This window comes from Phalangium opilio, unplaced genomic scaffold (genome assembly GCF_054372755.1).
Source record: "Phalangium opilio isolate 3A_F unplaced genomic scaffold, DU_Popi_V2 ptg000056l_1, whole genome shotgun sequence".
In the NCBI taxonomy this organism is placed as follows: domain Eukaryota; kingdom Metazoa; phylum Arthropoda; class Arachnida; order Opiliones; family Phalangiidae; genus Phalangium; species Phalangium opilio.
In genome coordinates this window covers 5844397-5868718 of record NW_028324175.1, presented here as the reverse complement: position 1 = coordinate 5868718, position 24322 = coordinate 5844397, and the positions used below count along the sequence as shown (strand labels likewise).

Genomic DNA, 24322 nt, shown 5'->3' with positions numbered 1-24322 from the left:
AAAACTCATTCATGATGGCATATGCGCTTCACGAGATCCCTTCAAACAGACATATTCGACTATTCCATATAAGAAACAACTTCAGAGGAGATGGCTTCTATGCTAGGAATTTTCGCTACGCGATTGAGCTTCGCTAAACGGAGCCTGAGGTTGGGCTATAGCCTCCCGCGTTTACTGCAAATGTGAGACCAGGGATAGATTTAGTTTTAGAAGTGGGAATAGAGAATAGAGTAATCTCGGGGCGCGTCAAATTCCACGGAAAGGAAGGGTATGAAAGGAGAGGCGTGTCAAAGCAACAAAGGTAAAAAGGAATAACGTATTTTTCGCCGATCCCGTCAACAACGTCAGCAAAACGTAGCAATCAGAAAATTTAAACTTTTCATCACTCGTTAGAGGGAGGGCTCTCTACTGGGCTATGAGTCGGACTGAATTAAACACTAACCGTTCTCCAATCCTACTACTAAAATTAAATCTATCTCTGTTGAGGCTTAATAATAAAGCCGACCGCAACCAAAGCATGGGCAAAGGCGTATTTCACAACTGACGTTCAAAGTTACCGATGGAAAACCCTAACAAATAAATGAGGAAAAAAAATTAATGCCGCTAACAATGATCACAACTGAAAATAACAGCTAACAGCTAAAACGAACCCGAATGGTAAACACTTGAAGTTGGTCTCTCTGCGCTGCTGGTCTGCTACTCCTTTCGTTTATTTTCTATGGTAAAAATATTAACTTTGGGAGGTATTGGGATATTAGGCCATTTTGTGTTTTAAGACTTTTATTGTGTAGGAAAGAAAATTATCCTTTTTAAAGAAATTTTGGATAACCATTAATATCATTATTGACAACTAGTTAAAAGTTGAAAAATATTTATAAAATTTGGAGGAAAATTTTCAAATAACAAGACTTCCTTCGAGTTTCAAACTGAAGAATGCTGGTGTGCTTTATTGAACTATTTTATACAAACAAGACAGTCACTTTCATCTTGAATTTTTACTTGATATTTTATTGGACATCCCCTAGCCCTTAAAGGGAGGATAAAGAGGAAAATAAAGTTATTTTTATCGATTCTTTTTCTAATTATAAGACCATTTTGCTCTACCCAAAATTCTTGAAAGGCGGGATTTATATGGGTATCAGCCTGTTATTGGTTAATGCCATGACCAATAGCAACTTCAAATTAAAATTCGTCTGCACAGACTGCATTTCAAACTTCAAAAATATCGCGGTAGATCTTGTTTTATGTATACCCAATCTGGAATTTGGGTATTCCCTTACAAAAAAATTTAAGGAATTTAGGTAACTTTCTGGTAACAAATAGGTAACAATTAGGTAACCGTGGATTTTTATGGAAACTTTTAGGTAACTGAAGTCAACACAAATTGTTACCCATTTTTACCCAAATGTTACTATGGGTAAAAGAGAGCCACTTTTAGGCAACAACTTGTTGACCTTCATACCGAAGGTCGAAATGAGGAAACTATTAAGTCACAATATGTTTTGTAATTTTCATGGGCCGAAAACAGCAAACTATGAGGACACAAGTTGTTTACTACTTTTCATTGGTCAAAAAACCGTGAACTCTGTGGTCACAATTTGTTTACTTAATTTATTTTAAAAACTATCAGTAAACTTTTGAGCTAGCTGACTCGTCTACTGTTTGAGGGAACCGAAAGACAAAATCAAAATTAAACATATTTCCGTATCTTATTTAATAAAAAAATTGCCGAACCCTTTCACCCAAGGTCTGTATATGCAAACTAACGCATTGCACCGTGTTCTAAGGCTAATTACGCAGACGAGGTAGGCCTAGTTACCCGAAAGATAACTAGTGGGTAACATCTTGAAAACAAGTTTTAAACAAATGTTACCTAATAGGTAACGTGTAGGTAACTCTCATTTAAAAAGTTCGGTAACTTTCAGTCAACATGGCGAAAAAATGTTAGCTAACGGTTCGGTACGTGTTACGCAGCAGTTTAGCGAACATGACCTTCGAAAAAGTATAGCATAAAATGGGCAACAATTAGGTAACGTTTGAGGAACTATTTGTGACCTAAATTTTTGTAAGGGTTATTACGAGGCGGTTTTGTTGTGTTTATACTGATTTAATTAGTAGTATTTTAAGAGATATTGGTATCCTTACGAAGGCAAGTTTGGGCTGTTAGAAAAATTTACAACTGTTTTCAAAGATGTGTGAGTAAACTATACGTATTTAATAATTATCTCGTATCCAAAGTTACTGACAACCACAGAGGCCTATAAAAGGTGGTTAACCAAACAAAGCAATGCATACACATATATAAATAAATATATATATAAATATCAAAAAAATCATTTTATTTCACTACGCCACTTTGTTTTGAAGTTTATTTTGAAAAGAAATAAGTATAAATAAATTACTAAGTAGTTTTGATGGATTTATGGTTTTTACCTCTCCGAGTGACGTATGTCACGGAGAGGTTCTGTAACGATCGTGTGTGTCCGTGTGTGTGTCTGTGTGTGTGTGTGTGTGTCTGTTGTTACACCCACGTGACCGCGTTCGCAGTTTCCAAATCGGAGCAAACGTGTTCGCCATTTCCGAACTGCTTTCACAGTCACGGAAATGGCTCCTCTACTTGAGTTCTCACACCACCATCTTCTGGTCTTTGTCCATTCCACACGGACACCAGTCTGTACTTACTGGCTACTCTACATGAGTTCTCACACAACCATCTTCTGGTCTTTGTCCATCCCACACGGACACCAGTCTGTACTTACTGGCTTCTAACACCACCATCTTCTGGTCATTGTCCACCCCACATGGACACCAGTTTGAACACACTGGCTTCTAACACCACCATCTTCTGGTCTTTGTTTTTGTCCATCCCACATGGACACCAGTCTGTACTTACTGGCTTCTAACACCACCATCTTCTGTTCATTGTCCATCCCACATGGACACCAGTCTGTACACACTGGCTTCTAACACCACCATCTTCTGGTCTTTGTTTTTGTCCATCCCACATGGATACCAGTCTGTTCACATGGCTTCTACACCACCATCTTCTGGTCTTTGTTTTTGTCCATCCCACATGGATACCAGTCTGTTCACATGGCTTCTACACCACCATCTTCTGGTCTTTGTTTTTGTCCATCCCACATGGACACCAGTCTGCACACCTGGCTTCTACTCCATCGTCATCGTTTGGTTTAAGACATTCGCGGCGATCAGCTAGGGTTACGAGAAACGTCTAGCCTCCCTAGGGTGGGTTGTCCACGATAGGTTTTCGCAATTGCGGTTGTTCTTGCTTTTAGCTGTAGTTCGACACCCTTATATACTACCTATTTGATTAAGGCGAAGCAACCGGCGTATGCTTCATTTCAAACGCCAATATTAGTCAAGTCTCTCAAGAATGTTTAATTGTTCTTTTTTAAAACGATGTAACGTTCAATAAGGCGAATAACTAACGAAGAAAATATTAAATATCAATTATATTTATTTTAATATTTAAGATAATCTTGTTTCTCAATTCAAAATTAATACGGAAAGAGTTAAAAAGCAGTCTATGTTTTGTCTGTGTGTGTCCGTCCGTTGTTACAGTAGTGCGCTGCGTTAAAAGTTCGTTTTGTTTTGATGTGTAAAGAAATCCTACAGAACCATAATATTCCCTTTATCCTTAATATAAAGTGAATATGTGGAAATATTTTTCGTAATTATGCTGCATTTAGTACTTTTGTAGCTTTAAAGCTCTATTTCATTTTGATATTCCAAAGATTTTTTTTAATATTATTATTTAAAATGGATGATTATATATTACTTAAGCTATACTACATCTGTTTATAGCATAATCCTTTCTAAAGTGAATACAAGCACAACGCTACTATATTGGTCAAATGAACTTTTATTTGTCAATAGGCTTAGTGAACCAAAAAGTAAACGCTTGGGTTTGGTTTTCGTTTCTGTAATGCAGAGACATTAACGGTTCAGAGTGAGCCGAAAGTTAAATACACTTTTAAATAATTAGGCTTAGATTTTACAATCATGGTGGAAATCTGGGCCGCGTTCAGCAGAGCCCAGCGCTGTTAGCAGTGTCCTGCATAACGGGATTTTGTTTTAGAATTTTGACGTCACGGTGTTTAGCGCTGAGCTAGCGCGGTCTTCAAAGAAAATAGTCGGCTTTTTGGATAACGTGACGTAAAACGCGTAGTTCTCAGCTTGGCGGAAAAACTATGGAGGAATTAATACAAATAGCTCTATGGGACTATAGCCATTTAGTTGGCGTGAAACCAGTTGATCACGCGAGAACATTGCAACCCTGTTGTGAATATGGCTTTGAACATAGAGAGCATACAGTTGAGGAGTAGAAAATTGGGCCTTTACAAACAGGTAAAGGTATATATCTCTCCAAAGTTTTATCTCTTCATTTCCCGTTTTTCCCCCATCGGATGATTTTAATGTGTACAAGTATATCATTATTGGATGTAAAATGTCGTCTGATTTACAGTATATTTGCTATGCTTTGCATACTGCTTTAATATTTCATAAATTTTAACTTAAGAAACATTTCCATATCTGGGTAAGTAAGTATGTAAGTAGTCGTCTTGACTCGGAGAGGTAATATTTTGGTTTTCCCAACTTGTTATTTTTTAATATTCTGAAAATCACATACTAATTATTCTGCCTAAAAAACCCATAGTAATACAAGTTATGCTAGGGAAATGCAAAATCCCTTTCCTCGTTAGTGTTCTCCAATGCGTGAATTCTCTAAAAAAAGAAGCAATATCAACTTGCGAACATTTAAATTAGGGTATCATAAAACTTACGAAATGTCAGCTGATAGATTTTTACAAATAGTATTTTTAAAAAAAACTTATATTGAAAGATGGCCTTATAAGTTGTTCAAATAATGAATTGAATTCTAATATAATGCATGAGTATTGGGAAAAAGATCCCATCATCGAAACCACAATTGAACCTCTTAAAATTAATATGCAAGAAGACAGCGAAGACTCTGATGAAAACGTGGACTGAAGACGCTTTGATGCTGAACTACTTAGCCTTATGGACAAATACTTTAACTTATGTCATTAAAATATATTGCAATGCTAGTTCAACAAAGATAAAACTGGTTTCTTGTCGGTTATTTAGTTTTTTATTCTTTAATACTCGATGATCGTAAAAAATCATGAAACATAAACATATTAAATATATATAGCAAAATTTATTGGTTCTATTGCGATTAAGCCTATCTGTTTATAGCAGACTATATTACAGACGACTATTGACAAAACAAAACAAGTTGATAAAGTACTATGGGGTCGATGGTGGCGACACCAATTTGGACAAATTTCTCAGGGCTCTTCTTTCGTTTGACAGACAATAGGACCTGTATGAAATGAATAGGATTATATCATAAGTTTATAAGATATGTTCATTCCATAAGTTTGTCACTGGTTACAAACTGGAGCTTGTCATAAAGTGAGCGAGGTAGGTTATAGATTCAGGGTTAAGCGACGCCTGGTGAGGCACTATCAAAGGCTTAGTAATACAGACTAAATAATAGTAAGATCACTACCAACGAGATACACAAGGCCCATGCGGGCCCCAATTTTTTTTTCTGGACCTTCTAAATCGCCACGATTTTCCTCTAGAGGCGCGTTTAAGTCTAGAAAAATTACGTAAACCTCACATGACCATCTGTCTGCTCTAAGTTTCGAACCTCGAGCGAAGGAGCGTGCGGCGGGATTTCATGTGAATTGAGCCTAATTAGTAAGTGTATTAAAGAGATTAAGAAGCGCCATCTATCAACCGCACGAGTCAAATATATATGGGTGAGTGACTCCCCCTTCGAAGTGAGCGTGCATGGGCCTTGTATATTTCGTTGGTAGTGGTAAGATGGACTGCAAAATTAACCGAGTGTAGTCTGCAATTCTCGCTTGTCGTTCTTGAACTAGCTCGAGCCGAAAGTCTCTAGCATTAGGAGACTTATGGATGGAACATATCTTATAAACTTATGTTACATACAATATTCTCGATTACAGAGAAAACAGTAAACATTGACTTAGGAAGTTAGGAACTATATATAGAAAGAAGTCAAAACTAACAGGCACTTTCGCCAAGGAATCCTCCTTTTTAACATTGGCATTGAAGTAGGCGCAGATTGGTAGAAGAATTTTATACGTTTCAGTCAAATCTTCCAGTAAAAACGGGTTTTGCGCTGAAATGAAACATTCGATCATATCACAAATTGTCTTAAGAGATAGTTTGCAAACAATTTGAAAATAATCGGATTTTAAGAGTCTGTCTAAAATACCAGAAGAAAAAATTGCAACCTGAAAGCCTCATACTAAGAGAAAGTCAAATCTGGGACTCTTAAAGGGTCAGGAAACTAGTCGGCGGACCATTGAATTTTTTTTTAAGTCGTTATTGACGTCACAACCCCAGGGGCTAAGAAAAACGAAAGCCCTTAAGGCATTTTCCTATTTTGGTGTTATTCAACCTTATCCGGCAGGTGATACAATTCAGGGTTCATACAACTTTTGGAAAACAAATTTCCCTGAATTTTCCAGTATATGAAGTATCCCATGGAGCAAATGTTAACGAAGGAGTTGGGGGGGGGGGACAAATAGGACTATTACATAATCAAAGGACATTCCCGTATCTCTTATATAACCAGAGTTATGAGCCTCCAAAAATGAGTGCGATGTTAATCCTATGGAACATTTATTATTCGGCCCCTGTTTGACGCAAATTTCCCTGATTTCCCTGAATTTTTCCAAAAATTGTAAATTTCCCTGAGGTTTTTGTCAACTATTTATTTCCCTGATTTTTCCAGGTTTGTATGAACCCTGACAATTGGGCCTATGATATTGCTAGCAACGCCGATTATAGGAACCGCAGCGGGGGTCTCGGACTCTCGGGAGTGGGGAGGGACTGGGAAAACGCCGGAGCTCACAACCAATCGCGAGAGAGATTAGCCGGATGTGAGGAACCCCTTTACAATCACAAAATCATTCCTGTTTGACATGTTTTACATCAATGATTGTTGAGATTGGGGAAATCGTTTGCCTTTTTCCAAAAGATTCAAACAATTCGCTGACTGCTTTACAATACCAAACATTTCCTATATTAAAATATCCTGACAGGTCTTGGGCTGAATATTATTTATTCAGTGTATTAAGAATTAAAATCCTTTATACCCATTTTGTAAAGTACGGAAATAGATTTCTGGGCCGCAAAAGCACCGCCATCCTCTTCGCTTAATGAGACCAAATCCACTAATGATAACACCAAGTCCTCAGTCAAATTATTTTCGTTTGCAAATTTCGGTTGCGCGAGTAAAGGCTGGTTTTCACGGGACCGAAATTTGGCGCAAAATTCCGCTTTCTCGCACCGAAATTTTGCTTATCACCGCGGCGAGAAGTTTTCACAGAGCAGTTTTTTCGGCCAGCAATATTTTTTTCTCTCTCTTTTCTGTCGTCTGCTTTATTTTATTTTTTATTGAACTTCCATTTTTAGAGAATTCCGTATGTCTGGCCCGTTTTTTCCTGTCTTCTTTCAGCAGTCTGCTCTATGGTCTGCTTGATTATTTATTTATATTCCCAAAAATAAAATGGATAACAATAGCCAAGCATTAATTAGAGCCAATTTAGGAGTTATTAACCTTGCGGTTATAATATTGGCTACTCAGGTGTTAAATAGGAATAATCGCAAGTATAAAAAATCCATATGGGTGAGAAATATATTTCGAAAGAGAAAAGAACAAGGCGGTTTTTCTAACCTCATCAGAGAAATGAGGGAATCGTCTCGATAAAATCTTCATTGTTCACATCCTTTTTTAAAACTATCAACTTCATCGCGGCCGCCATTTTATTTTACCAAAAAAGAAAAACCACCAAAAGATCGAGAAACGACGTCAGAGTGACGTACGATCATACGGCCCTATTATTGGCTGCGACAATATTCGGCGGCCAAAAGTAGAGCTCCAGTCTACTCCGGCGAAAAGAGACTTTTCGTTTCGGCGCGCCGAATTTTTTTCGGTGGCGGAAGGTTTTCGCCCGATTTCGCCCCGATTTTCGCCCCGTGAAAACCGGCTTTAAGACCTGAAAATAAAAAATAAATAAATAAAAAATAAATAAAAAAAGTGTTTGTCTAAGTCTAGCCATTTCAATTTCTCTTGGCTCCTGTGGCATCCCAAACAATCTGGATACTATTCTACCTACAAATAGGGACTTGGCAATTCGGGCTTAACTCCGCCCCCAACGCCATTTTTTTTACCTCCAACGTGCATTGGTGCTTAGCCGTGAGGCCTTGAGCACCAGTAAGAGTGTGCTGGGAGGCGGCGGAATCTCCTCAGCGGGCACAGCCTATGCCCAGCGAGGCGAGCGCCGCGCAAGTGACGCGTACCGCGGTGACGTGGCCTGCGGCGGTGAGCGAGATTAGTCCGTCTAGGGGGACCGGGCGGGCCGACGAACGGAGAAGGGAGCGGACCGGCGCGGTCGTCGAGAGCGTGTGCGGGCAGTCCAGCAGGAGGCCCCCTCCCGCTCCCTTGGGTGCCCCCCCTTGGGAGTAGAGCAAAAGGCCTTGTCGTGGCGGAGGGGGCCCGAGTTCGGTGTGCCGGTTAGGATGGTTCCTTGGGTTCGCCCTTGGTTCGGACCTTTCCCTGCCCCGTTCCGCGAACGTTTTGCTCGGCCGCTTCGCCCCCGCCCAGGTGTTGCTTTGGCTCATCCCCAGCTCTTGGCAACCCTCTGGGGGTCGCGGATACATTTTTGGACTGTATGGCACTGCTGTGCTCGGAGGGCGATCCCCCGGCCCCTCGAGCCTTCTGCTGCCTTGGTCCGAGCCCTGTCACCGACCACCTCCTGGCTGGGCTCGCCGCCGACGGTGTCCCGCCTCTGTCACCTGCTTAAGGGGCGTTGCCGGGCCCGCTGGCCAATACCGTGTGCCTTGACGGCGGTTCCGCAGGTACCATTTTGGGCACAGGGATGAATGGCAGGAGGGGGGCGCTGTAGATGCCCTCGCGCGCAGGAGCAGCGCCTAATCAAATGCATTCTGAGAGTCCAGCAGGAGGTGGGCAGCGTCTGCCAGAGTCCGGCAAGTGGGGCAGAGAGCGTCAGCCACGAGCCCAAAACGGTGGCGCACCGCCGGAGTGGGGACGCGGTCACAGTGGAGGCGAGCGAGCAGGGTTTCCCCGTGCCGTCCGAGGCGCAGGGAGTGGACCGCGTGGCTTCCTGGGGACGGGCGATGGCGGAAGAGGAGGCGGCCGCCGGGATCGGCGGACCAGGCCACAGCCCAGGTGCGGAGGGCAGCAGCCCGAAGGACGATGTTGACCTCGGACGCAGTGTATGGGAATGAGGCCGTTATTGCCGGGGGGCGGGCCGCGAGAGTCTGTAGGGCGATACAAAATCTGGAAAATCAATTTCCCTGATATTTCCCGGTTTTCCAGGTTTGTATGAACCCTGCTCTCTGGTATGTTTTAAGCCCTAGTGGAAGGTAGCGTGACGTAGTACTGCCAAGTCCCTATTTTACCTTGCAAAAGGCGGGAACCAATCAGAACCCTCATCAGGGCGGAGCTAAAAAAGCGGGTAAATCAACTCCACCCCCCCCCCGATTATGGGACCATCTAGTGGCCTTTGTTCAAACTATACCATAGCCAAGACTCGCTTTAATCTTCATTGCAGTTGAAATGAGGTTCCTCTGGAATTAATTTATTTTTGTTATTATGCAAGGTCAGAAACAACACTTATGGAACCATCGAGACACAATAAAAATATAAAATTAACTTTCTAGAATTCAGGGTTCGGACGATATTTTCATATTGACCTGGGCATGTTCAATGAAGGTTGATCTTCTTGAATTTCGCATAAAATGGTGCGAGGTTTAGCAATCATAGATTGATTTTGCGCAATACGTTTCTAAAGTTATCATTTCAAAGGAAACCAAAAAGAAATTAAGTGAATCTTAACCAACTACCAGAGATAAAAGAAAAATAAAATAATTTACCGGCGAATTGGCGTATTTTCGTGGAGAGGATTTAAGTAGAAGTTTCCGTGGCGAACTTTGAACGGCTGTAGCACTTACACCGGGAAACAAAACAATGGCGGGAGAAGGCGGAGCATTAGAATTAACCTTTTGGTAGTAAACGCGGTGTTTTGACGCTGGCTGGCTGGTGTATTTTATTAGAAGTCGGTGGTGCTTTGCGTTTCATTGGGGTTACCGGTTTTTTCCCTCCATCTTCAGTTTTCTGTTGCAAAGAATTAACCTTAGAGAGTTAGTATCACCATAAGTTAATTCGTTAGATATGTTCCATAAGTTTGTAAAGTCTGCTAACTTAGGAACTGGAGCTTGGCATGAAGTGATTGAGGTAGGTCATAGATTAAGGATAAAGCGACGCCTGGTAAGGCGCTGCTATCAAAGGCTTAGTAATGCAGACTAAATAATACTAAGATGGAAGTCTGCAAAATTAACCGAGTTAATAAATTCTCGCTTCTCGTTCATTAACTAGCTCGAGCTGTAAGTCTCTCTCAGTAACATTACGAAGTATGGGTAGTGACGTCAGACTTATGGAACATAAATTTATGGTACAATTTTATTTCATTATAAAGCAAACAACGCTAAAATTAAAAATCTAAATAATAATATCACTTGTTAAATAATTAATTAGGAACTATTAAAATAATTTAAAAATAAAATGAATGATAAATAAGTAAATAAAATAAACAAATAAACAAATAAATAAATAAAATAAATAAACGTACACTTAAAAGCCCCAATAAGTATTTTTTTTATTAATGTTATTTACTATTTAGTAAAAACACTTATTTAAGGCTTAAGTGTAATATTTGGGGTTTTTATTTTTTAATTTCTTTGTGAGCTTTTTTTGGACTATGGCTTCTATTTACCCGCATTCTTTTGATATTTTCCAAGAGCTATTTCAGAGGGGGTAATGGCCACGTCACCAATGCTATTTGCCCATAGAGAAACCCTCACAAAATGGCCGCCCTCTACACTCAAAGGCAGGCCCAATTTTCGTAGCAGACGAAATTTTTCCCCCACTGAAATAGCTCTATTGTATAACAGGTGGCAATAAACAAGCAATAATTTGGAAAAGGCAGCAATATTTTGGATTTAAATCTATCAAATTTGGTAATTTTTAATGAAGGGGGTATTTTATTCGGCTGATAATAACAAAAACAACAGGGGCTCACTTACTTTTCTACTACAAAGACAGGATTGTTGCAGTCGTCCTTCTCCTGGCTATTAAATTCATGCAAGGCACCCAAAATAGATCTTCGCTTTGATGAAGCCATAATTAAAATTAACTTTAATAGTTAAATATTCGGCAAAACTATTTTTATGGTAAATTTCGCAAGTCAACGCGAGAACTAAACTGAATGATCTGAATCATAAACGGTTAGGGCGCTTTTATATTCAACCCATTGATTCAACCGCCTCCGAATGCGCGTGGCTTTCGCGAATCTCATTGGTCAACAAATTTTCAAACTTCATAAATGCAGGGATGGAAATAACCAGCGAGGGAAATAAGGCCGTGGTGCAGGGCAAATGATCAGTGGCCAATGTCCCGGGTATTGTGCTTATTTCCGGTCCGGTAAATAATTTTTTGCCGGGATCAGCGACTCAGCGTGATCGAGTGGACCGTGCCGGTGTCTGTCACTCTGTCTGCTTCTGTCAAACTGTCAGTGCTTGCGATCAGTCTGGGTAATAGCAGTGCACTTCCTCTGGTCCAAAACCAGATTATTAATTACTTGGACTAGTTTTTTAATTCAAAAAGTGGGGGGATACCGGTCCTCGGGACGAGTTTATTGATTGCATCAAATCTATAGGAGAACAAAGACGGGGACCACTCTGGAGACCAGTTTATTACTTCGGACATTAGAGGGGTCACTGGTCCCAAGGACTAGTTTAAAAAATGTCCTTATTTCTCAGACTGTTCGAGTCCCCAAGTCTCGTTAATTGCCAAAGCGATTAAACTGAATTTATTGGTAATTGATCACACTTCCTCTAATTGTGGATAATAATTTACCATAGGAGGAATTGCGACGCTGGATCTTGGACCAATAGTTGAATGGTTCATAACTTCATATGATGGCGGAGAAAATGCCATTATTGGCATTACCAGTTGAAAGTATTTGAAGGTCATATTTCGTTTCACGCATTCCAATGACAATACAATTTTCCTTCTTTTTTAGCTTGCGCTCAATACGCCCTGGTTACGCCCATGGAAATGTACGCTCCGTATATGGATGCCATGAAAGAGAAAATCTATCTATACTAGTCATCGAGTTCGTTGGTTCGGAGCCCGAATCGGACTACTCGGAACTCTTGAATCATATTCAGACTCGCACGCCACCTCAAGGTTTAGAACCATTTACGGAGGAGTCCCTTCTACGTCACTCGCAGTTCATTATTGATCAAATTGTTGATCTTGATGCAACTCGTAATCAAGCGCACGAAGCACTTCTGGATACGGAGGCTCTCAAGAACTTCGTTAATTTGGCTGGAGCATATGTTGATAAAAAACGGTCAGTTGTCATTTGTTTATTTTGTTTACATTTAAAATCGATCGAATCGCTCGGCGTTATCGGGGGTCGGGATCGAAACGCAGTCTTCTGCAAATATGTGCCTCCTCAATGGCTGTGCATTGGATCGCGTTATATTAGGGCGACGTGTAAGTTTTACAGGTCCGCATTTCCTACCTAGATGGCGCTGTTTGTCTGTTTTCGGGAAACCATTTACGTGGGCTTTCTCTTCGCGGTAAAATTTCGTCATCTTGACTAGGTCATATGGAGTTGATTAATTTAGTTAAAATATTTAATTTACCTCATAAATGATCCGTATTCCGATAATTGCTACCACGATCCATGTGTAGATCTGGATCACCTCGCTAACGGATTTGCGTTTTGCATTTGCCCTGGCTCAGAAATAATACATTACTTAATAGCGTAGAGGAGGATGTGGTCTAAATTTTCTATTGTTATTATTACATGAGAGTTTAATTTTGAATTTATTTGTCCCTTTGCGTTATAGTAAGAATAAGCGACCCAAAGTTCCCACGAAGAAGCCAGTTTCCAATACTCTGGCAACGACGACTCCTCTTGTTCGACACGTATTCGAAACCCTCTTTGCCGAACAGATTTCTCAAGATCCATCTCAGTCGACCAAGGTTGATTGGCGCAAAAAGCGGTGCATGATTTGCGAGGTGAGTGAACGCTTTTTTTCTGTAAAAAGGGGGAAAATCGGGCGTAAGTAAGGAATTTAAAATTGTTTTTCTTAAGTCAGGGACTTTGTTTGGGAAATTAAACAATGCTTTGAGCAATGATAAATATGGGCTGCAGGTGTGACCATGAAGTGGGCTTTGGTAAACGCGTCCTTAAAATGGCCAGGGAAAAGTCAGGGATTTTTACCTCTCCGAGTGACGTATGTCACGGAGAGGTTCTAATTTCGACGTGTCTGTCTGTCTGTCTGTCTGTCCGTTGTTACACCCACGTGACCGCGTTCGCAGTTTGCAAACCGGAGCAAACGTGTATTCAATTTCCAGACCGCATTTACAGTCCCGGAAATTGTATTCGACTTACAGGCTATTACTCCATTGCCTGTTTAACAACTCTGTTCATTTGTCCACCCCACATGGACACCAGTCTGAACTTATTGGCTCCTAAACACCACCATCTTCTAGCCTTTCGCCCATTCCACATGGACACCAGTCTGTACTTACTGGCTTCTAAACACCACCATCTTCTATTCTTTGTCCATCCCACATGGACACCAGTCTGCACACCTGGCTTCTAACACCACCATCATCCTTAAGTTTAAGACATACGCGGCGATCGGCTAGGGTTACGAGAAACGTCTAGCCTTCCATTGACGGGGTCTTCCGCCAAGGTTCACGCAATTGCGATGTTCTTATCCATAGCTGCGATTCGAAACCCTTATATACTACCTATTTGAGTAAGGCGAAGCAGCAGTCATATCCTTCAATTCAAACGTCAATATTAGTCAAGTCTCTCAAGGTTGTTTAATTATTCTTTTTTAAAACGATGTAACGCACAATAAGGCGAACAACTAACGAAGAAAATATTTAATATTAATTTTATTTATTTTAATATTTAAGATAATCTTGTTTCGCAACTCAAAATTAATACGGAAAGAGTTAAAAAGCAGTCTTTTTTTGTCTGTGTGTCTGTCCGTTGTCACACTAGTGCGCCGAGTTAGCAGTTCGCTTTGTTTTGATGTGTTAAGAAATCCTACAGAACCTTAATATTCACTTTTTCCATAATATAAAGTGAATATGTGGAAATCGTTTTCGTAGTTACGATGCATTTAGTACTTTTGTAGCTTTAAAGCTCTGTTTCATTTTGATATCCCAAGAATATTTTTTATAATTATTATTTGAAATGGATGTTTATATATTACTTAAGCTATACTACATCTGTTTATAGCATAATCCTTTCATTACTGATAACAAGAAGAACGCTACTAGGTCGGTCAAATGAACTTTTATAGGCCTAGTGAACCCAATAGTAAACGCTTGGGTTTGGTTCTCGTTTCTGTAAAGCAGAGACATTAACGGTTCAGAGTGGGCCGAAAGTTAAATACAGTATTAAATAATCGGGCTTAAATTTTATAATTAATAAAGCATCATGGTGCAAATCTAGGCCGCGTTCAGCAGAGCTCAGCGCTGTTAGCAGTGGCTGCGTTCAGTAACACTCATCAGGAAAAACATCGATGTTTGGGAAAATGAAATCGGTGTTCTTTTGACGTCATGATGACGTTGCAGTTGTTGAACGGCACAATTTTGTGTAATCGATGCTTTTCTTAATGGCGACGATGTTATGATAACGTTATGGCAGAGGCTTAAATAATAAATCCGAACTATTTACAAAGATATTGTACTTCAATTTATCAATTAAATCAAAATTCTGTCAGAATCCATTTTTTTACCGAAATAATATATTTCTTTTAGTATTATTATCCATAAGAATAATATTTGTCAATTCTTCATTATTTAAAATTGGTGGAGAATGAGATGTAGTTCACCCCATTTTTTATCGCGGCGCAAAATGACGAAATTTACGTCATGAATCCGATGCTCATCAAAAAAAACCTCCTCTCACAGCTGATTTTTCTGATGGGCATCCGATGAGCATCATGACGTCAGGCCCAAAGACGCGAAAACCCGTTCAGTAAGACATCGATGTCATCTTTTAGTCATCGATGTTTTTGATGCCGGTTACAGAACGCAGCCAGTGTTGTACAGAAGGGGATTTTGTTTTTGAATTTTGACGTCACGGTGCTCAGCGCTGAGCCAGCGCGGTCATCAAAGAAAATCGTCGGGTTTTTGGATAACGTGGCGTAAAACGCTTAGTTCTCAGCTTGGCGGTAAAAACATGGTGGTATTATTACAAATAGATCTTGCCGATTCTGATGGGACTATACCTATTTAATTGGCGTGAAACCAGTTGATCACGCGAGAATTTTAAGAGACATGTTAGTCTTTCTAATTTTAATTATAAAAGTTGTTCTTATCTATCTCTATAAATATGTTATATATGTATATCCTTATAGAGTAATTTCTTTCCCATATACGGCAACGTCATAACCCTCTATCTCTTACCTTAGTGATATCCCCCCTCCCCTTCCCTTCCGGGGGCAAATAGTATTCTCTAGTACAAAGTTGCCCCTAACGTAGGGGATACACAGTTCACTCCCCCTTCAGTATTTGTTCATAAAAAAGAAACATTTCCATATCTGGGTAAATAAGCTTGTAAGTAGGCTTCATCTTGACTCGGAGAGGTAATATTTTGGTTTTCCCAACTTGTCATTATAAAAATTTCGTCTGAACCGAACCCTGTTTGTGTATGAAACCAGTCCAGAAGTATATAATACTTCGAGAGAAGTGTACCACCACAAAGCGTGGTAAGTGTAACGTCATTCTTCCCAACATCATTTTACATTTGGAGTGTACAAGGTCACTAAACCGAATCACATACGCGATAAATAGTTCCCTCATCATTACTCTATTAGCGTTTAACTATTTATGTCCCACGTCAAGACAATCAAGGTTTGTGGGGATTTATTACCAAACAATTATGGAATTCACTCTAGAACGGTGCTATAGAGGCCCATCTGAAGTTTGATGAGCGGGAAAGCAAACAAAATTTCGCCCGGGAAGAATGACTTTACATAACTCAGGTGTTAAGGGGATAAAGAGTGTCATCCTTCTTCTATTATCCCCTTCTGATGAAACCGACTTAAAAATAATTCCCTCGAAATATAAAATGGCGTCTAAAAATCTCTACGACGCGGTTATGAAAGCTTGTGCTTCTAAAAAGAAAACCAATTGGTGGGAAAGCTACTTTCGTGTTGAAACCAAAGCTATGGTTTTAAACACTGCAAACCACCTAGAATAATTTAATGGGATTTTGCCGACAGTTACCTCTGAAGAAATTGACAACTGTGCGATTAATCCCTACATATTTACACAAAGGAATTTTATAATTCACTAATTAGGCTACCCCTCGTTGCCCAAGTGTGAAAACAGACACTAAACAGTAAATTATCCTTGATTGCGTTTTGTTTCATAAGACCTTTTTTCTTTTAACATCTTTCGAATTCAATAAAAATATGACTGATTAGAGGTTAATCTTAAAACTAAACTGTTATGGGTCTAGAATAGAATGTTCTTAACAGCTACGGTTCACCTCTGTCCCAACCAAACCGTGAGAAGAACTGAACCAAAACATGATCAATTTCCGAAACGACATATATACAAACAAAGCGCTTTCTCAACTTAATGTGTATTGGGTTGACTTGCTAACTAACTCGGCTTTGTACAGCGTGTGTTAAGGGATTGGGACCTTCTCGGCAAGAGTGTCCTATCGGGATTCGGGTGTACCGTGTATGAGCAGTTCCCGGAAAAGCAACCGCGATTCCATAAGAACAGCGGCGTTGTTGAGAACTGCTGTTTTGGGAAATAGCAGTTTTTAGCTTGAGGTTTGAGCAATTCTTAACCCTACAATTTACCTTACCTATAAAGCGCAAAAAGATCATAATAGGCTAACCTACCCTAATATTATTCGGTATGCCTAAACCGACCCTAATACTACTGGGGTTTAAATAACCAAATCTGAACTAATCTAACCAAACATACACCACATGAGCGACAATTGTTTTTCACTCCTCGGCTGTACTGCTCTTTTGATTACTTTTTGCTCGTGTGTCTTTGCAGTTTTGCCAGCAACTCGACTGTGGTGAATGTGGAAATTGCAAGCAAATGACTAAATTTGGAGGTTCCGGTAAAAGCAAGCAAGCCTGCTTAAAGCGCAAGTGTGTATTGTTCTACATTATTTATTTTATTTACTATTTTACGGGTAGTGATTTTTAAATTTTGAGCCACGTACGGGTACTTAAAATTCTCACGGGGTCGGGTACCCGGGTTTTTTTACGGGTACTTGAAAAATTTCCTTTTGGGGTCGGGTACCCGAGTTTTTTTACGGGTACAAGAAAAATTCCCTATTGGTTTTGGGTACCCCAGTTTTTTTTACGGGTACAAGAATAATTCCCTATTGGGGTCGGGTACCCGGCTTTTTTTACGAGTACATTAAAATTCCCCATTGTCGGCTACCCATATTTTTCACGGGTACTAGAAAAATTCCCTATTAGGGTCGGGTACCCGAGTTTTTTTACGGGTAGTCGAATAATTAGGCCTAGTCAAAGTGCCAATTGTTAGATGCTTTTCGGGTAGCAATAATTACGTCGGGTACTTATCGGGTCAAAATAATATTTGTTGAAAATTACAGTAGTAAAACGCAAAGATTTAAGTTTTTTTATCCACTCCCTCTTGGGTACCCGATTGACTGATTGACTTAAGCGTTTGTCAAGGGGAATGGACGGGAATATTTAAATAACGAAATGCTTTTGCGTATTAAGTAATTAAATTCCAGGGAAACGGGTACTCGCTCGGGGGGGGGTTACTTTTTATTTGCTAGTGTCGCAATCTTATCGTGACGTATGAGGTACAATTTACATAAATCATTAGGTGTCCGAACATGACAATAGCGGACGAAGACGAAGTCGAAGATGAATATTGCAATGGAAGTAGTGATACTGAAGAGCAAAGTCGCAAATTGCCACCTGCAGTAAGTATTTTGTTGAAAAAGTAATTCCTGGAGTTTGGATTTGTTTGTGTTGAAGGGTCTGTAAGGAAGGGATCGGAGGGTTTTCTAAATATTGTTTGAAATACGTCACAGACACGTGACTGGGGAAAGGGTGGTTCGAAGAATTGGCGCCGCAATCTCGCGGAAACCAGGGCTAAGCGTCCAGTCTCATTCTTCCGTCGAGTCTTTGTATCTTGGCGTCACGTCATTCACGTGGTGCCTGTGAATTTTTTCAAATAGTTTTTTCCCATCCTTCCACGCTTGCTTTACAGACCCTTTAAAAATTAATAAAACATTATTTTTAAAATGTTAAGAGCCCCACAAAGAAGAAAAATGTCAAGGAGAAAAAGGTAATTCCTAATTTGTAAATCTTCATATTCTTTTGACGTCGAAGTATAACTTTTTTTATTGCCTAATTATTATAAGCGTAAAGGTACTGTTAAACCCATTGGCAAGCCCAAATTTGTGACGAAATCCAAAAGGAAGTACTATTCGCGGATCAATGTACGAGGAGAAATTGTTAGTATGATTACATTAAATTTACAGGGTTGCCACGGGGTCAGGGGAAACCTGGAAAGTCAGGGAATTTAAAAATGGGCCGGAAAAGTCAGGGAATATTAAAAATTTGTCTTTATTGAAAGAGTAATGAAAGTTTCTCCTCATCCTCTCTTAACATAGAAAACTCTAAGAGCAATCCTTAAAAATGTCTAGAATTGGTTTTACAAAGTAAATGCCTTTAAAAAAATCTCTTGGACTGTTATTTATAGTTAAAATGTTTCTTAATCATTTTGGTGCAACAAATACATTGGAAAACTTAATGTAGATCGAGTTTATTTAATTAGAAGCAGTTAAACTGTGCTGTAAACACTTACTTTTTCGGCCTAAAAAGGTCGGGGAAAATCTCAGAAAAAGGTCAGGGAAAACCTGGAAAATTAGTCAGGGAATTTGGTTCTGAAAATTCCGTGGCAACCCTGATTTAGATATTTTCTATTTTACCATCATCTGAACTAAATAATTTCTTTGTCAGATAAATTCCGGTGATTTTGTCCTGGTTGAACCGGACGATTCGAAAGTCGCGTATTTCATCGCAAAATGCGCCTATTTCTACGAGGAAAATGGTAACATCATGTTTCACGCCCATTGGCTGAGGTAAATTTCTCCTAGAAGCGTTCAATTCCGCCACAAATGGTCTTATTACATTTGGTTTGTTTTCAGTCGCGCCTGCGAGACGATCTTGGGAGAAACCGGAGATGCCCACGAGGTCTTCTTGGAATCTCACTGCGAAAATGTCATTGCGCTAGATATTATGGTCCGACTTATAGCCCAGTAAAGAGCCCCTCCCTTCAACGCGTAACGAAAATGCTTAAACTAATTTTTGATGACGTTGCTGACGGGGACGGCGAAAAATACGTAATTCCTTTTTCAGGGTTCATACAAACCTGGAAAAATCAGGGAAATAGTTGACAAAAATCTCATGGAAATTTAGAAGTTTTAGTAAAATTCAGGGAAAGTTGCGTCAATCAGGGGCCAAGTGATTAAGCAAAATGTTCGTGAACATCCCCTCCATAGTATTAACATTACACTATATTTGGAGGCTCATAACTGTGGTTCTACTAGAGATAACGGGCATGTCCTTTTAGTATGCTATAGTCCTATTTGCCCCCCCCCCGCCCGTCCTTCGATAGAATTAGCTCCATGGGATACTCCATATACGGGAAAAACCTGGGAAATTCAGGGAAGTATATTGTAACCTTCCGTAGTAATTAAGGGACCTCCTGAGTTTCTACTCCAGGGGTGTAAGGTTACATAGAGGATTAACACCCTGTGTTACCTCTGACCTTTCCCGTACTATACAGGGTGTTTCTGAAAAGTCCATCACAAATTAAGGGGCGTGTTTATGGGACCAAACTGAGCGGAAAGTACCAAAGAACATGGGGTGTACAACATTTTGTTACGGAGATATGGCCTTCCAAACATTCGCCCCTAAAACAAGGAAATATCCAAAAATGAGGAGTAACACTTAAGACCGACTAACCAGCTTGTTTAAAATTACTAGACAATTTCAATAGCCTTTAATCGAACAATTGATTTCTACCTTTACTAATCAGAAGCGTATAAATGAGTAGAAGTATGCCTACGGTGGTAATGTAAAATTAATCCCAAGTGACATGATGTTTCAAGATCTTCCCAGCACCAAGTAAAATGGTTCTGATTGAAGGGACTTTTATTAGCACAGCGTAAACAACGTTATTTTCAGGAATTAGTCCAAATGTCCACGGGCGGCATTACAAAAACGAGGCAGTCTTTCGAATGATACTTGGACATGTTGGAAGATCCCTGGCTTGTTCCTGTTATCTCAAACCGTAAAAAGCTACGCAAATCTTCATCATCACGGACAACACTCTTGTACGTTAGGTATGACCTTGAGAAAACCTAAAAGGACATCTCGAATGTATTTGAAAAACCCATCTCCAATTAAGGGGCGTGTTGTTTGTTTCCAACAGAGTAAACTCGCCCAGAGAACAATTACAATGCAGAGCCACGTTTCGGCGTTAATGGCCCACAAAGGTGGTCCCAAACAAAAGAACAAACTTTAATTTGTTTCGTTCAGTAAGTATTTCATGTGTCATAGATAAAACGCCATGATTAATGCACAAAGAAAATGTTATTGACAAGTTTTCGGACCGCGATGCTGAAATGTGGTGGTGCACCATCGTGCATGAACCACATTCTGTTTATTAAACCTAAGGGTACGTCTTCGAGTAGTTCTGGTAAATCGTCCCGTAAGAACTACAAGTAAGCCACACCGTTTAACCTGGGCTCTAGGAAATATGGCCCAATTAAATTGTCACCCACAATACTACACCACACGTTTAAGCTGAATTGTACTTTGTGAATTCTAACGCAAGTTGCGTGTGGTTTTTTCTTAATCAGCAAACCAATTGGCGGCTGCTTGTTTTTGGATCGTCCTCGAAAATAGTGAGAACTTCGCCTATTCTTAAAAAACAGAGCACTAAAACAGAGCACTATGTTTTTTAAGAAAGGAATAAAAGAGGTTTCACGTACATGTGTTTGTTTTATTAAACTCATAATTCAACGAAGTCTGTTACAATGCCTTTCTTCACAAATGCCGAATATGCGGATATGCACCTAATGTATGGACTAGCCGAGGGGAATGCCGCTGCAGCTGTACGCTTGTATCAGGAAAGATTTCCGCAGAGGCGACTACCAAATCGACTGACGTTCGAGGCTGTGGACAGACGTTTGAGGCAAGATGGACGAATCCAACCGGCTGGACCTCAACCTAGAGCGAGAGCCATCCCAGAGGCCGTAGAAGACGAAGTTCTCACCATTTTCGAGGACGAGCCTGAATCAAGTACCCGCCAAGTTGGTCGCCGATTAGGCGTAAACCACACGCTCGTGTGGAAAATCCTCAGAAGCCACCGGTTTCATCCTTTCCATGTTCAAAAAGTTCAAGGTTTGAATCCAGCGGACTACCCACGACGCACGGCGTTTTGTCAGTGGTTTCTGGCTAAAGTAAACGATATCGATTTCCCACGGGATTTGTTGGTTACTGACGAAGCTAACTTTTCACGGGATGGTATTATTAACTTACATAATAAACATCAATGGTCCCAGCTAAACCCCCACGCAACTTGCGTTAGAAGTCACCAAGTACAATTCAGTTTAAACGTGTGGTGTGGTATTGTGGGTGACAATTTAATTGGGCCATATTTCCTAGAGCCCAGGTTAAACGGTGTGGCTTACTTGCAGTTCTTACGGGACGATTTACCGGAACTACTCGAAGACGTACCCTTAGGTTTGGTAAACAGAATGTGGTTCATGCACGATGGTGCACCACCACATTTCAGCATCGCGGTCCGAAATTATCTTAACGCGACCTTCCCTTTGCGGTGGTTAGGTCGAGGTGGACCTGTGGAGTGGCCTGCTCGATCACCCGATCTGAACCCTTGTGATTTCTTTCTTTGGGGCCACCTGAAAGACTTAGTTTATCAGACTGAAGTGCCCGATGTTGAAGAGCTACGTCGACGAATAATTCACGGCTGTCAAACAATTCGCGAAACTCCAGGCATTTTTCAACGTGTAAGGGAATCATTTGTAAGACGTGCTAATGTGTGCCTTAACGCGGGTGGTGAACACTTTGAACAACTTTTGTAACTAGTTGCAATTAAATTTTAAAACTTGTCAATAAATTCATTTTCTTCGTGCATTAATCATGGCGTTTTATCTATGACACATGAAACACTTACTGAACGAAACAAATTAAAGTTTGTTCTTGTTTTTGGGACCACCTTTGTGGGCCATTAACGCCGAAACGTGGCTCTGCATTGTAATTGTTCTCTGGGCGAGTTTACTCTGTTGGAAACAAACAACACGCCCCTTAATTGGAGATGGGTTTTTCAAATACATTCGAGATGTCCTTTTAGGTTTTCTCAAGGTCATACCTAACGTACAAGAGTGTTGTCCGTGATGATGAAGATTTGCGTAGCTTTTTACGGTTTGAGATAACAGGAACAAGCCAGGGATCTTCCAACATGTCCAAGTATCATTCGAAAGACTGCCTCGTTTTTGTAATGCCGCCCGTGGACATTTGGACTAATTCCTGAAAATAACGTTGTTTACGCTGTGCTAATAAAAGTCCCTTCAATCAGAACCATTTTACTTGGTGCTGGGAAGATCTTGAAACATCATGTCACTTGGGATTAATTTTACATTACCACCGTAGGCATACTTCTACTCATTTATACGCTTCTGATTAGTAAAGGTAGAAATCAATTGTTCGATTAAAGGCTATTGAAATTGTCTAGTAATTTTAAACAAGCTGGTTAGTCGGTCTTAAGTGTTACTCCTCATTTTTGGATATTTCCTTGTTTTAGGGGCGAATGTTTGGAAGGCCATATCTCCGTAACAAAATGTTGTACACCCCATGTTCTTTGGTACTTTCCGCTCAGTTTGGTCCCATAAACACGCCCCTTAATTTGTGATGGACTTTTCAGAAACACCCTGTATAAGCGTCGACTGCTTATCATTATTAAGTCAGTCTTTCTTCACTACTGACATGGATTAACTAACGCTAGGGATTGTTCACTAATCGGGTTTCCCATGTAATTCTATCGCCAACTACATGTTCCGAATTATTCCTTGATTCCCCTCTTCATTCCCCCAAGTTATTGGACCAAAACGGATGTAGATATAGCGCCATCTCTAAGCAAAATAAGTAGTTTTTGCCCAATTTAGGCAGTATTTCAATTTTGACGTCATAGACCACGTGATATTTGGTCCAATTTTCTTTTAACTTCCTGTTAGGGATAGTAGCTGCTGCTAGGGGGCGTTTGGAACATGCATGCGTTATCTTTCTGGGGGAACAAACTATCCCTAGGTTAGTTAATCCATGGGCATAGGACTCATTAACAATTTTTTGAGTACTCGCTCGGCTTGTCCAGTTTTCCACTACTCGCAATTTGAGTTAGGACTCTCACACCTCTAATAAAATAGCATCAGAATCATTGACATATACTAGGCCTGTGCGGGTAGTGATTTTTGTATGTCGGGTTGGGTACGGGTAGTTGAAAAACTTGCAATCGGGTCGGGAACCCGGATTTCTAACGGGTACTCGAATAATTAGGCCTAACAAAACTACCATTATTCGGGTGGTTTTCGGGTAGCAAAAATTCTTCCTTGAATTTCTGTCAGGCTGTATCACTTTGTTCTTCTCTAAACTCGTGGCTTTGTTCAGTTTCATTTGGAAGAAGAAGGAAAGTCGGGCGTCTAGCGCCCTCATTGGTGGTTTAAGGCACACCTTACCCGGTACCCCTTCGCCCGAGTGCCAACCAATACCCGATTGTCCTAAGCCTTGTCAAGGGTATTGAGCGAAAAAAATTTAATATTTGAATAGTTTCGGGTATTAAGAAATGAAGTTTTCGGGTACCCGACCGGGTAATTGTTGGGCATCAGGCCTACCAAATACTGTCCTTTATTTCCTAGATAGGACCGGCTTTAAGTAACCCAAAGGGTCGCGAATTCTTGTCTTGTCTCTTTAATTCGATTTAAAACTGGTTTGTCGTTCCCTTTTTAAGATTTGAACAGTTTTAAAACCATCAATATTGGAGAACTGAGCGTAGTAAGCTAGTTTTAAAATTTGA

General features: G+C 40.3%; 1 protein-coding gene and 1 long non-coding RNA gene across 2 annotated transcripts in view; one reads left to right on the top strand and one right to left on the bottom strand.

The window, feature by feature from the left end:
- Positions 1-5189: 5189 nt before the first annotated feature.
- Positions 5190-12198, bottom strand: LOC149668213 (uncharacterized). The gene is made up of 7 exons (XR_016367989.1): positions 10740-12198; positions 9985-10225; positions 9805-9896; positions 7763-8084; positions 7182-7559; positions 6087-6199; positions 5190-5368 (listed from the first exon to the last, which is right to left on the bottom strand). It is a non-coding gene; the product is annotated as an uncharacterized LOC149668213 (long non-coding RNA).
- LOC149668197 (DNA (cytosine-5)-methyltransferase 1.S-like) overlaps positions 11501-24322 on the top strand; it is a 177101-nt gene continuing 164279 nt past the window's right edge. Inside the window, exons 1-10 of the mRNA XM_089841250.1 lie at positions 11501-11540; positions 11616-11700; positions 12192-12524; positions 13030-13201; positions 17231-17328; positions 18041-18140; positions 18473-18508; positions 18585-18677; positions 19186-19307; positions 19374-19419. Of these exons, the coding sequence (XP_089697376.1) occupies positions 11501-11540; positions 11616-11700; positions 12192-12524; positions 13030-13201; positions 17231-17328; positions 18041-18140; positions 18473-18508; positions 18585-18677; positions 19186-19307; positions 19374-19419 (1125 nt within the window). The remainder of the gene's footprint in view (positions 11541-11615; positions 11701-12191; positions 12525-13029; positions 13202-17230; positions 17329-18040; positions 18141-18472; positions 18509-18584; positions 18678-19185; positions 19308-19373; positions 19420-24322) is intronic.